This window comes from Anomaloglossus baeobatrachus, chromosome 2 (genome assembly GCF_048569485.1).
Source record: "Anomaloglossus baeobatrachus isolate aAnoBae1 chromosome 2, aAnoBae1.hap1, whole genome shotgun sequence".
Lineage (NCBI taxonomy): Eukaryota > Metazoa > Chordata > Amphibia > Anura > Aromobatidae > Anomaloglossus > Anomaloglossus baeobatrachus.
Window position 1 is genome coordinate 309,090,161 of NC_134354.1, and position 13,094 is coordinate 309,103,254.

A 13,094-nucleotide genomic window follows, 5' to 3' on the forward strand; every position below is an offset into this window, starting at 1 on the left:
GCGGCTTGTACGCAGGGTGGGCGGGCAGCCTGCTGGCTGCCACTCTGTGCATGCGGGGCTGGCGGCTGTGCAGCATGTTACCAGTTGTCCGCGGTCCCACTTTCAAATGATGGCGCCGGTGGAGCTCTTGGATGAGAGCTCCATCTGCGCACGCGCTGCTCCGGGCGCCATTACTTAAATAGGGACCGCGGACACACTGGGAAAACACCGCATCCGTCTGCTCCACCACTGAGCAGTCACCGCCGCTGCCGCCACTGAGCAGTCGCTGCCGCCACTGAGCAGTCGCCGCCGCTGCCGCCACTGAGCAGTCGCCGCCGCTGCCGCCACTGAGCAGTCGCCGCCGCTGCCGCCACTGAGCAGTCGCCGCCGCTGCTGCCACTGAGCAGTCGCTGCCGCCACTGAACCGGGACCGCGGACACTCACTGCACCGGCCTGCTGCACGGCTCACCCGCCACGGCTGCTGCTACCACCACGGACCCCACGGCTCCTGCCACCGCGGACACCACGGCGCCTGCCACCATGGACGCCACGGCACCTTCAACCACGGACCCCGCTGCCACTGACCCGCCGCGCCTGCCAGCACAACCTGTGCCTCCTGTGACCCCGCTTCACCACCACTGCTGCCCCCCTCCGGTAAGAGAACACCGGAGTATAAGACGGACCCCATTTTTCTTTACCTTTTTTATGTCTAAGTTTGGGGTGCGTCTTATATTCCGTTGCGTCTTATAAAGCGAAAAATGCGGTAATTTATTAAGCCTTTAATTTTCAATGGGGTGAAAGGGGAGTGGTTTGAAGTTTTTAGGTTTTTTTTTTTATTTTTTTCAAAACTTTATTTTTAATTTTTTTTTTTTCCTAGGTCCCCTAGGGGATTATAAAAATCAGCAGTCTGATCGCTCATTCATTGCACCCAATCAGAGCAGCACCGCTCAGACCGGGAGAAATTATCATCTCTTGTAAGCTGCGGTACTCTGGCTTCAATATACGGCCTAACTAGGGATTTTCCTAATTCTTCAAGAAGAATTCTTCTTTTATGCAGCTTATTTTTGTTCCAATTGGGGTTGATTTCTCTCCATAAAACAGATGCATTGTAAGCAGAAACATCCAGAATGTTATAAAATATAATCATTGGCCACTGATTGGTTTTGTATTTTGCATGTGTATGTTGATATTGCTTAATCAAGAGCAGTCATTGCGAACCTTTCACAGAGTGCCCAAACTGTAGCCCTAAACCCAATTTTTTTTCTGAAGTGCCAACCAATCTTCTAATGTAAATAATTGATTTTAACCTTACCTTTTGTAGTCTTCTCTTCAGCAGGGGCATCACGCTCATGCGTGCTTACTAGAGCTGAGTAAATCCGAACTGTAAAAGTCCAGATCCGCGCGGTTTAAAAGATTTCCGGGTTCCGGATCCGGGACTCCATGTGCACGATCCGGATCCGGCACTGGGGAATATAATTGAAAAATAGAGCTAAAGCAGCGTTTCATACTTACCGAGACTGTGTTATGACAGCACACTGCTTCCATGTCACGCATTCACTTCCTGTACTGTGCATCGTATACACACAGCTTTCCATGTTTTCCCCGCCCACCGGCCGTCTTCTCGTCTGTTAATGGTTGCAGGCAACCGCGCCCCCAGCCTGTGACCGTAACTGCCTGTCTTACAGTCGTCGCGGCTTCCTCATTGTCTGCACAGCCTGCAGTCGTGCTGTATGGCCGCTGGCTGTGTTATTTAGCATGCTGGAACCGGCTTGGGACCTCGTGTGGATTACGCCGGAGCTGCAGGGTGTTGAGGGTTATTAAAGGGGTAAAAGAGGGTGTGTTTTGTACTTCATTCCAAATAAAGGATTTTTCTCTGTGTCTGTGTTTTATTTATTTTAATTTACAGGTTAGTGTGATGCAGGTATCTCATAGACGTCTGTGCATTCACTAATCTAGGGCTTAGTAGCAGCTGTGCACTGCTATTAACCTCTTATTACCCCGATTGTCACCGCTCCAGGGCAATCGAGAAAAGCCGGTAAAGCATCGGGATTGTCACATTTAATAGATGTGGCAATACCGGGCGGCTGCGGGCTGGGTATGAAAATTAGGGCAGACCGCACGTCATTTTTTTTAAATTAATTTAAATTAAAAAAAAAAAAAAAAGCCGCATCACAGGCACAGCCACCCGCACACTTCTGACAGGAGCGTTCATGTGTTTCTGTGTACATTCATGCTCATGTTCAAGAACGCAAGCTGTGCCAGCTGATGTCATGTCAGACTTATACGAGTCTAACATCTTATCACCGGCACAGCCGCACACTTCTGACAGGAACGTGCATGTGTTTCTGAAACACATGCACGTTCACCATACTGACCCGCAGACACTTGCACTGCTATCCCCGCCCACCGGCTGTCCTGCTGCCTGTGATTGGTTGCAGTCAGCTGACATGCTGCCACTCAGGGTGGGGGCGCGTCTAACAGCAACCAATTACACGCGCTGCTGGGCGGGCAAAACAATAAATATTGAATTATCGGCTCCGGAAGGGCAAAGCGTGACCCGGAAGGAGTTTTGAATTTACGGATTCTGGTCCCCATAGACTTATATGGGCACCGGAATCCGGAGCGGATCCAGATTTTTATTTTTCAATCCGGCAGTGATCCGCTGGTCCCGGATTTTGGTGGATTCGATCAACTTTATTCATGCGCTGTGTTTTTGTTGACAAAACCACGGGTAAAATGAATGCAAACAATCTGTAATCATGCGTTTTGCCATCGGTTTTTCATTCCATCATTGATTTCAATGGGTGACAAAAGTTGAATTGTTGGCTCCGGAAGGGAAAAGTGTGACCCTGAAGGAGTTTGCTGCCATGATACAGCCTTGGGTAAGTATACCGCGCATGCTCCTACCCCCTTATCCCCTCCACAAACGTTTCTAATCTCCGGATTCTGGTCCCCATAGACTTATATGAGTGGACCCGGATTTTTTTTTTTCAATCCGGCAGTGATCCACCCGTCCCGGATTTTGGCGGATTCGATCAACTCTAGTGCTTACCATACATTGAAGTTCAGCCTCTCCCACTGCCCTTTCTAGACCCAGCAGTTGTATTGATCTTTCTGGAAAAAATTGGAGCATATTAGACAAAGATTTTAGCATGGAATGCAATCAGATTTCGCCCTGTAATCCACATCTAAATTTCAAAGTCTAAGCATCTTGAAATCCCATCCCATAAAGACGAACGACTTGCTACCCTCCCCTTTCATTGTGTAGTTATGTCCCCCTTCCTGGGCTACTTCATGGTAAACATGTCCCCATCAAGGCCCCATCCTGGTAAATGTACCCCATCCCAGCATATTCCCCATCCTGGTAAATATTCCTCATCCTGGTAAATTTACCCCATCCCGGCATATTCCCCCACCCCGGTAAATGTTCCCCCATCCCGGCATGTACCCCAATCCTGGTAAATGTCCTCCATCCTGGTAAATGTCCTCCATCCTGGCAGCTGTGGTCCCCCCCCCATCCTGGCAGCCATGTTTTTCCCCCATCCTGGCAGCCATGTGTGACGACATGGACTCTCATGGGTTAAAGTTTCTTAAAATTCAGCCAGACAAGATGATGGATTGTTTATAGACGGGGGATAAGTCCCTCATTGTTTCTACAAGACTCTTGTTGACTCATGTAATTGTGTTGGCCACTGAAAGCCAGACGTATTGTTTCTCCAGACTCTTTCAGTAACCATTGTAACGTAGTTGTGTATTGCTAATGTGATTACCTTAGTAGCCATTGTCGAGTCTGTGACTTGCAGACTTCATGTAGATATCCTCAGTCTTTCTGTAGACATCATTTGGATGAACATTGTCCATACAGCTTGAGATTCATCCAATGGGAGAGGCGATCTTGTCCAACCAATCGATGAGGACGCAGTGTATCCAAGTGGAAGGCTGTAGCTATAAAAGGGATTTCTTTAAGCCACCAGGTTGTTGATGGATGCTGATGGATCCAGTCTAAGCTCTCAGGAGCTGACTAGAGGATCAGGATATCTTATGGCTTCAATCTAGGGACTCCGGTTCCGGTTGGAGACCATATCCACAGCCTAGGGATTTCGACTCCGGCTGCCAGGATTGTATCATCATACCAGGACTACCTAAGGAGGACACTCAGGTTGGGACAGTTCAGTCACCTGTTACAGACTTTGCAGACCTCAGCCAACTTCCTAAATCTGGCATTATTCCTTTCTCGGTGTGTGCCCGCCAAAAGCGGGGTGCTGCTGGATTGGAGTAAATAGCCCTGGAACCTCTGATGCATGGACATTCTAAATCCCTGGTGAGCCAGCGGAAGGGTGAGACTCTGTTGCCTGTTACATTTGTGTGTTTTGCTGGTTGTGTTATGTGCCGTTAATTGTTTGGGGATCCAATAAAGTCTAATTATTGTGGTTCCCTCTCCCTGTGTTGTCTGACTAGTGTTATGCCCACGGTTAAGGAGGCCGGCGTTCAGTTGGGATGAGCCCTGAGCCACGCTGTCTTTCTAAAGGCGGTGGGTTTTAGTGGACGAGAGCACCCACTGAGCCCCGTGACTCCACACCATGTTTTCCCCCCATGCTGGCAGCCGTGCCCCCCCCGCCCCCCCCCCCATGCTGGCAGCCATGTTCCCCCCCATGCTGGCAGCCATGTTCCCCACCCATGCTGGCAGCTATGTCCCCCCCCCCATGCGGGCAGCCATGTTTTTCCCCCCATGTTTTCCCCCCCATGCTGGCAGCCATGTTTTCCCCCCCATGCTGGCAGCCATGTTTTCCCCCCATGCTGGCAGCCATGTTTTCCCCCCATCCTGGCAGCCATGTTTTCCCCCCATCCTGGCAGCCATGTTTTCCCCCCATCCTGGCAGCCATGTTTTCCCCCCATCCTGGCAGCCATGTTCCCCACCCATGCTGGCAGCCATGTGTCCCACCCATGCTGGCAGCCATGTTCCCCACCCATGCTGGCAGCCATGTTCCCCACCCATGCTGGCAGCCATGTTCCCCACCCATGCTGGCAGCCATGTTCCCCACCCATGCTGGCAGCCATGTTCCCCACCCATGCTGGCAGCCATGTTCCCCACCCATGCTGGCAGCCATGTTCCCCACCCATGCTGGCAGCCATGTGTCCCACCCATGCTGGCAGCCATGTGTCCCACCCATGCTGGCAGCCATGTGTCCCACCCATGCTGGCAGCCATGTTCCCCACCCATGCTGGCAGCCATGTTCCCCACCCATGCTGGCAGCCATGTTCCCCACCCATGCTGGCAGCCATGTTCCCCACCCATGCTGGCAGCCATGTTCCCCACCCATGCTGGCAGCCATGTTCCCCACCCATGCTGGCAGCCATGTTCCCCACCCATGCTGGCAGCCATGTTCCCCACCCATGCTGGCAGCCATGTTCCCCACCCATGCTGGCAGCCATGTTCCCCACCCATGCTGGCAGCCATGTTCCCCACCCATGCTGGCAGCCATGTTTTTCCCCCCATGCTGGCAGCCATGTTTTTCCCCCCATGCTGGCAGCCATGTTTTTCCCCCCATGCTGGCAGCCATGTTTTTCCCCCCATGCTGGCAGCCATGTTTTTCCCCCCCATGCTGGCAGCCATGTTTTTCCCCCCATGCTGGCAGCCATGTTTTTCCCCCCATGCTGGCAGCCATGTTTTTCCCCCCATGCTGGCAGCCATGTTTTTCCCCCCATGCTGGCAGCCATGTTTTTCCCCCCATGCTGGCAGCCATGTTTTTCCCCCCATGCTGGCAGCCATGTTTTTCCCCCCATGCTGGCAGCCATGTTTTTCCCCCCATGCTGGCAGCCATGTTTTTCCCCCCATGCTGGCAGCCATGTTTTTCCCCCCATGCTGGCAGCCATGTTTTTCCCCCCATGCTGGCAGCCATGTTTTTCCCCCCATGCTGGCAGCCATGTTTTTCCCCCCATGCTGGCAGCCATGTTTTTCCCCCCATGCTGGCAGCCATGTTTTTCCCCCCATGCTGGCAGCCATGTTTTTCCCCCCATGCTGGCAGCCATGTTTTTCCCCCCATGCTGGCAGCCATGTTTTTCCCCCCATGCTGGCAGCCATGTTTTTCCCCCCATGCTGGCAGCCATGTTTTTCCCCCCATGCTGGCAGCCATGTTTTTCCCCCCATGCTGGCAGCCATGTTTTTCCCCCCATGCTGGCAGCCATGTTTTTCCCCCCATGCTGGCAGCCATGTTTTTCCCCCCATGCTGGCAGCCATGTTTTTCCCCCCATGCTGGCAGCCATGTTTTTCCCCCCATGCTGGCAGCCATGTTTTCACCCCCATGTGGGCGTGCTAACATGCTAAAATTGTGCAATGAGTGCAGGAAATAACGCCCTTTTGACTAGTCCCTGTACTCATTAGCATAAGCAGGTATTAGCAATTTGCAACCAGAACCTGAGTTCAATATAATATTTAAGGGAGGAACTAAAACTCAGAGTTCATTGAAGGAGCAAACTCTCCAGTATTCAGTATTTAAAGAGTGTTTGGGTGGAAGAATGGGCCAAAATTGTGACTAGTTTCTCCATAGAGGAGACATCTTGAACAAAGGCTTTTGTCTTAAAGGGAACCTGTCAGCAGAAATTTCGCACAAAACCTAAAAGATTTCCCCTCTGCAGCTCCTGGGCTGCATTCTAGAAAGGTCCCTGTTATTATTGTGCCCCCTGTGAGACCAAAATAAAGACTTTATAAAGTGGTACCTTTTTGTATTCAGATTCTGTAAATGTGACACGGGGGCGGGCTGCCTGATGGCCGTTAGTCTGCCTCCTGCCGCTTTAGGCCGGCCCCCATCACTGATTTCTATAGCTGTGGACGCCGCCCAGTGCTCCACAGGTCCCCGCGCATGCCCAGTGCTCATCTCTCGTGGATGAGCACTGTGCCCAGTGTCACCGCTGGTGACGTGCGCGCAGGCTTTAGATTATGGGCGGTGCTGTGATGTTTATTACCAAGCAACCGCCCATAATCGCGGGACCGCGCTTTCCCCCTCGGCGTCCTTCGTTCTGCGCAAGCGCGGTGCTGCTGACCCCACGTCACCTCCTTCCCATCTTGCCCTGAGGCAGGAAATAGATTATGGGCGGTTGCTTGGTAATAAACATCACAGCACCGCCCATAATCTAAAGCCTGCGCGCACGTCACCAGCGGTGACACTGGGCATAGTGCTCATCCACGAGAGATGAGCACTGGGCATGCACCGTGGGGACCTGTGGAGCACTGGGCGGCGTCCACAGCTATGGAAATCAGCGATGGTGGATGGCCTAAAGCGGCAGGAGGCAGACTAACGGCCATCAGGCAGCCCGCCCCCGTGTCACATTTACAGAATCTGAATACAAAAAGGTACCACTTTATAAAGTCTTTATTTTGGTCTCACAGGGGGCACAATAATAACAGGGACCTTTCTAGAATGCAGCCCAGGAGCTGCAGAGGGGGGAATCTTTTAGGTTTTGGGCGAAATTTCTGCTGACAGGTTCCCTTTAAATATTAAAGACATTTTAGCAACAGTGTTCAGCACTTTTTCCTTGTGTCATTTCTCATTATTACTTATCACTAAATTTATGGGCATCTATCGTCTTGTACGGTAGGCAACAGCTCTGCGACCTAGGAGAGGAGCGTCGGAGCAAGGAGAAATGTCTCCTCTGCTCCAACACAACTTACAACAGCCGACGCGATCACACCGGCAGTTCTAAGTGGCTGAATGAGGCTACAGCACGTGTGCCATAGGTTCGCCATCACTGATCTAGAGTATCAATTGCCCCTTTTGTGGCATTTGTAATCTAATATCCTGTCCGGCTTTCTGTCTGCTCGATTACTTATTGCCTTGTCATTGTGCCTAAGACACGACATGAAAATCGGAGCGAGTGGAATGCGATAAAACATCGCATTCCACTCGGACCAATATTAGCCTACGCGTCAGCACCCATGAACGATTTTTTTTTTCAGCCCTAATCGGACTGAGAAAACAATCGCAGCATGCTGCGACTAATGCGTTCCTGGTTTCTCTCGCACCCATTCAAGTCTATGGGGCGAGAGAAAAATCGCACAGCACTCGCAGTACATCGGTGTTCTGCGAGTGGAGGGCGAGAATGGCAATAGCCGGCAATGGAGGAGAGAGGGAGAGATCTCTCCCTCCCCTCCGCAGTGCCGGCCCTCACCCGCAGCATTGGCCCGTCCCCCACAGTCCACAGTCACAGTGATACTCGCATGACACTCTGCTTCCGCTGTGCAGCCAGCGAGTGGCATGCGAGGATCGCAGTAGTCCCCGTGTGGCCCCGGCCTTAGAATGACCTGTTTGTTTTTTTGGGTACGTAACACACAACTGTTTTATCTGCAGTAAAATAAAAAGTAAAACTATACACATCTTTTACTAAGGATATCTTGCGACAGTTCTGGCTTGTTTTTCCTTACAGCACCCAGCATGGTAAGTTGTCTTTTTCACAACACTGGCCCAGTTGGTAGGATGTAAAAATGTTGTCACATGTGACATTTTGTCCTTTTTAGTCCATGAGTCAAATGAGAACATCTCGCATACCCTGATTTTTTTTTTCAGCTCTTTCTCTTACTGATAAAAACAGTGAAACCTCCACCCTTTTGAATAATGAAATGAAGTATACAGGAAAACAAATTTTGCAAGCAGAAATAATTAGTGACCTGTTGAACAGTATAAGGCCCTGTGCGCACATACCGTTTTTTGCCGCGGATTTCCTGCGGTTTTGCTGCATGTTTCGCTGCATGTTATGTTCATAACATCTCTGCAGTGATTCACCAGCAAATCCTATGGGAAAAAAAAATGCTGTGCGCACTATGCGGATTTTGACAGCTGCATGTTTTGCTGCGGGATTCCCGCAGCAAAAACAATTGAATATCACTTCTTTTCCGCACGTCGCTGCGGCATTTCACTCCATTGACTGCAATGTAATAGGGAAATCCCGCAGGGAATAACGCAGGTAGCAAATTCTGTGTGGTTCATTGTGTTTTCCTGCGTTATTCCCTGCGGTATTTCGCGGTTTCGGGACATAATGTTCATCACTGCCTGCGGTTTGCAGGGAAGTGATGTCATTATGACAGGAAGAGGAAGCGGAGCAGCGAGTAAACATACACATCACAGACACAGACATATAGTAAAAACACATATTACACTCACACACAGACACATAGAATACACATAGAAATCAAACGGACATATAAAAAAAACGTGGGCTCCGCTGTATTTTTAACGTCCAGCCGAGGTAAACACACAGCGGCGGCCTGGTATTCACAGGCCGAGGAGGACGAGGGCCAGGGTTAATGCCCCCCCCAGCAGCCGAGAATATCAGCCCGCAGCTGCCCCGGGACTATCACATCCATTATTTGGCACTCCCGGAGTGTCCCCGGCTCTTCCCGATTGCCGTGATGCCGGTGGCAATCAGGGTAATAACTTGTTAATGGCAGCGCAGCGCCGCCATTAAGTCCAGGCTTTAATCATGGCAGCGTCTGAGACAGCTTTCATGATTAACCCGTAAGTAAAGTGAATAAATACACACACACACACACACACACACACACACACACACACACACACACCCCGAAAAATCCTTTATTTTAAATAAAACCCAAAAAAGCCCCTCTTTCACCCCTTTATTAACCCCCCCAAACTTACAGCTCCAGCGTAATCCACCGAGGTCCCACGTCGCTTGCATCCAGCCGCGACTGACACTGTACAGAATGCAGCCTCGTAACGAGCCTGCAGAGGTAACCACAGGTCATTTCTCACGGCCGGTAATGTGAACAACACATTACCGCTCGGGAGAAATGCAGTGTGTCGATTGTTGATTGATCTGTTCTCTATCTATCTCATAAGGAAATGACGTTTTTTTTTTCTTTTTCTTTTTTTCAACGTGCTTTATTGCATTGAATGCATTAAAACACATGTACCAACACACGGCAAACCGAAATAATTAGTCACCTGTTGAACAGTATAAGGCCCTGCGGTTTGCCGCGGTAATCTTTCAGACCCTGCAGAATTTTAAGAAAATTCCGTTTTCCAGTGCGCACAGGGCCTAAGGCTGCTTTCACACTTGGGTTGAGTGCAATCCACCGCTATGGAGAATAGCGCAGTCCGTTAACGCACTCTGCTATTCTCCATAGACTTGTATTTATGACGCACTGTAACACAAGTGTCTGCGTTGCATCCGCTGGACGACGCTGCGTTATTTTAATGCAGCGTCGGGCGGAGGGAATGCTGCATGTAGCGTTTTTTGGGTCGTTAAAATAACGCACTGTGATGGATTCTGTTAGATTCCGCTAAGGTGTCTAATGATTGTCTATGGGGGCGGATTCCGCCGCAATGCACTAAGCGGCGAAATCCGCTGACTGATTCCATCACGTTCTACTGCGCATGCTCAGCATGTCCAGCAGAACGATCTAAATTGTTTAAAATCACTCCTGGTCTCTCTCTCTCATACTCACCGATCACCGGCGCTGCACAGCTGTCACACTCCTTTTAGCGGCATCTCCTGATTTTGAAAATGCCGGACACTCATTATTCCATCTCGTATTCACTGCTTTCCCCGCCCACAGGCGCCCATGATTGGTTGCAATCAGACACTCCCCCACGCTGAGTGACAGCTGTCTCACTGCAACCAATCACAGCCGCCGGTGGGCGGGTCTATATCGTGCAGTAGAATATATATATAAAATAATTAAAAAAAAATAAGACGTGCGGTCCCCCCAATTTTGATACCAGCCAAGGTAAAGCCACACGGCTGAAGGCTGGTATTCTCAGGATGGGGAGCTCCACAGCCTAAAAATATCAGTCAGCAGCCACCCGGAATTGCCACATCTACTAGATGCGACAGTCCCGGGACTCTACTCTGCTCATCCCGAATTGCCCTGGTGCGGTGGCAATCGAGGTAATAAGGAGTTAATGGCAGTCCATAGCTGTCACTAAGTCCTAGGTTAATCATGGCAGGCGTCTATGAGACACATTCCATGATTAACCTGTAAGTGAAAGTAAATAAACACGCCCGAAAAAATACTTTATTTGGAATAAAAGACAAAAAAACACCCTCTTTCACCACTTAAATAAAATCCCCAAATACCCCTCCAGGTCCGGCGTAATCCACACGAGGACCCTCGACGCATCCATATCTGCTACATGAAGCTGACAGGAGCGGCAGTAGAACACCGCCGCTCTCTGTGAGCTCCACGCAGAAACTGAAGGGAGTTGCGCTGTCAGCAGGAACGTCACTGAGGTAATGCCTGTGTGTGTGGTGATGATGGGTGCGGTAGTGCCTGCGTGTGCGGTGATAATGGGTGCAGTAGTGCCAGTGTGTGCGGGGATGATGGGGGCAGTAGTGCCGGGATGTGTGTGATGATGATGAGTGCGGTAGTGCCTGCGTGTGCGGTGATGATGGGGTCTCTCTCTCTTTCTCTCGCTCTCTCGCGGCTAGAAAACGTAACGCAATGCGTTATTTCACAGGAATCCGTTGCCTTTATTATCACACTATTTGCAAGGCATCCGTCACATGCGTCACACAACGCATTGTAACGGATGCCGCACAACGCTAGTGTGAAAGCGCCCTTAAATGTTATCGGGTCATATTGACACAAACAGTACACGTGTAGCAAAAAGTAAACAAAAAAACAAACTAAAAAAAACAACATTCATACTAAGAACCCCTCAAATGAGGAAAAGTCAATCACAAGTTTCAGACTCGCATAATAAATAATCTGCAGGGTCTCAAATTTAATTTTGGGTCATATGAACCCGAACAGAACAGCCGGGTTATATCCTACAGTGCTTGTGACTTAAACATATGTGGCTGAAATTGTGCAGCTAGCGCCTCATCGGGCAGCATGCAGTCGCCGTCAAGTTCTATTTGATACGGCCTTGATTGTACATGTGTAGGTGTGGAAGGCAAGCTTGGCCTATAGTCATGTCTTTTTGTTATCCAGGTTATTGCAGAACAGATGGCAAGTGACTAAAAACTTAAAATTCTCCTTCATTTTAACATAACAGTATGATGGATTTTGAATTTGTTTTTATTTTATTTTTTTCATATTTTGGGTTTACTAATCATTGGATGCATTATTTGCAGTAAAACCTACTGCCAAAACAGGGTATTTACAACATTTTTTTCTCTTCTACAGGGCTCTTAGTATGACATATAATCTTTGTGGCTTCCTTTTTCAATTATTGCATGTGCCTTTGTGTTATTCCAGAAGCTGGCGACTAAAGCTATCCAGATGTATAAATAGCTGTAATTTACTTTTTTGCCTCTATTTGCTTAATTTCTATTCCTTACAAATTTTTGCTGTATGTTAGATATATTTCCTTGTTTTCTTAACTTTATAGTAACATATTATTTATTTCCTTCATTTCCCAGTATCTGGCGTGGACCTAATGTGAATTGTGTTGACAGTTCAGGATATACTCCTTTACATCATGCTGCACTAAATGGTCACAAGTAAGTATCTAATGTCTGCCATGTCTATACTCTAAAACTGTGGTATGGAACCTGTGGCCCGCGGAACATTTCTAGGCAGGTCACTAGCCCCAATTTTCCAAGCCATATTGTGGGAATATGCCCTAATGTTGGCCATTGCCTGTACCAGATTGTTCTTATTGGGCAAAATTCACATTAAACACTCCTGTTTTGTGTTTTTTTTTTATGATGTATTCTTCAGTTGCAGTGTGCCTTGGGTGAAGTATTTTCTCAATGGGCAGAAGGCAGGGCTTTGAAGGGAAGGATCAGTATTTGACTTTTGGATCACAATGTTTTCTAGCATAGATTGTGACTCCATGACACATTAGGAGAGTCCCTGAAATGCTAAAATAGCAGAAACTCACCAACAGTAACACCAGCCCCCCATGCCATCCCGCATGTAATCTACAAATGAAGTTTTGCTAAGCCAAATTATAGGAAGTATAAAAAAACAAAACAACTTTATTTAAAGGGGCGCTCCAGGGCACTAAACATTTTTTCCATGGTCCCTGCCCTCATAAAGTAGAAAGATAAGATGCACAGTGCAGTTGTATCATCCTCACAATACCAGTGATTCAGTGTGACGCAGGAGCTGCTCTTCACTGACCTATCCTCTGGGACGTTATATCACACATAAA

General features: G+C 49.1%; 1 protein-coding gene across 7 annotated transcripts in view; it reads left to right on the top strand.

Moving 5' to 3' along the window:
- Positions 1-13,094, top strand: part of ANKS1A (ankyrin repeat and sterile alpha motif domain containing 1A) — a 568,529-nt gene that overhangs the window by 90,122 nt on the left and 465,313 nt on the right. For all 7 annotated transcript variants that reach the window (XM_075335878.1, XM_075335880.1, XM_075335884.1 and 4 more), the window contains exon 2: positions 12,358-12,438. In XM_075335878.1, coding sequence (XP_075191993.1) covers positions 12,358-12,438 — 81 coding nt within the window. The remainder of the gene's footprint in view (positions 1-12,357; positions 12,439-13,094) is intronic.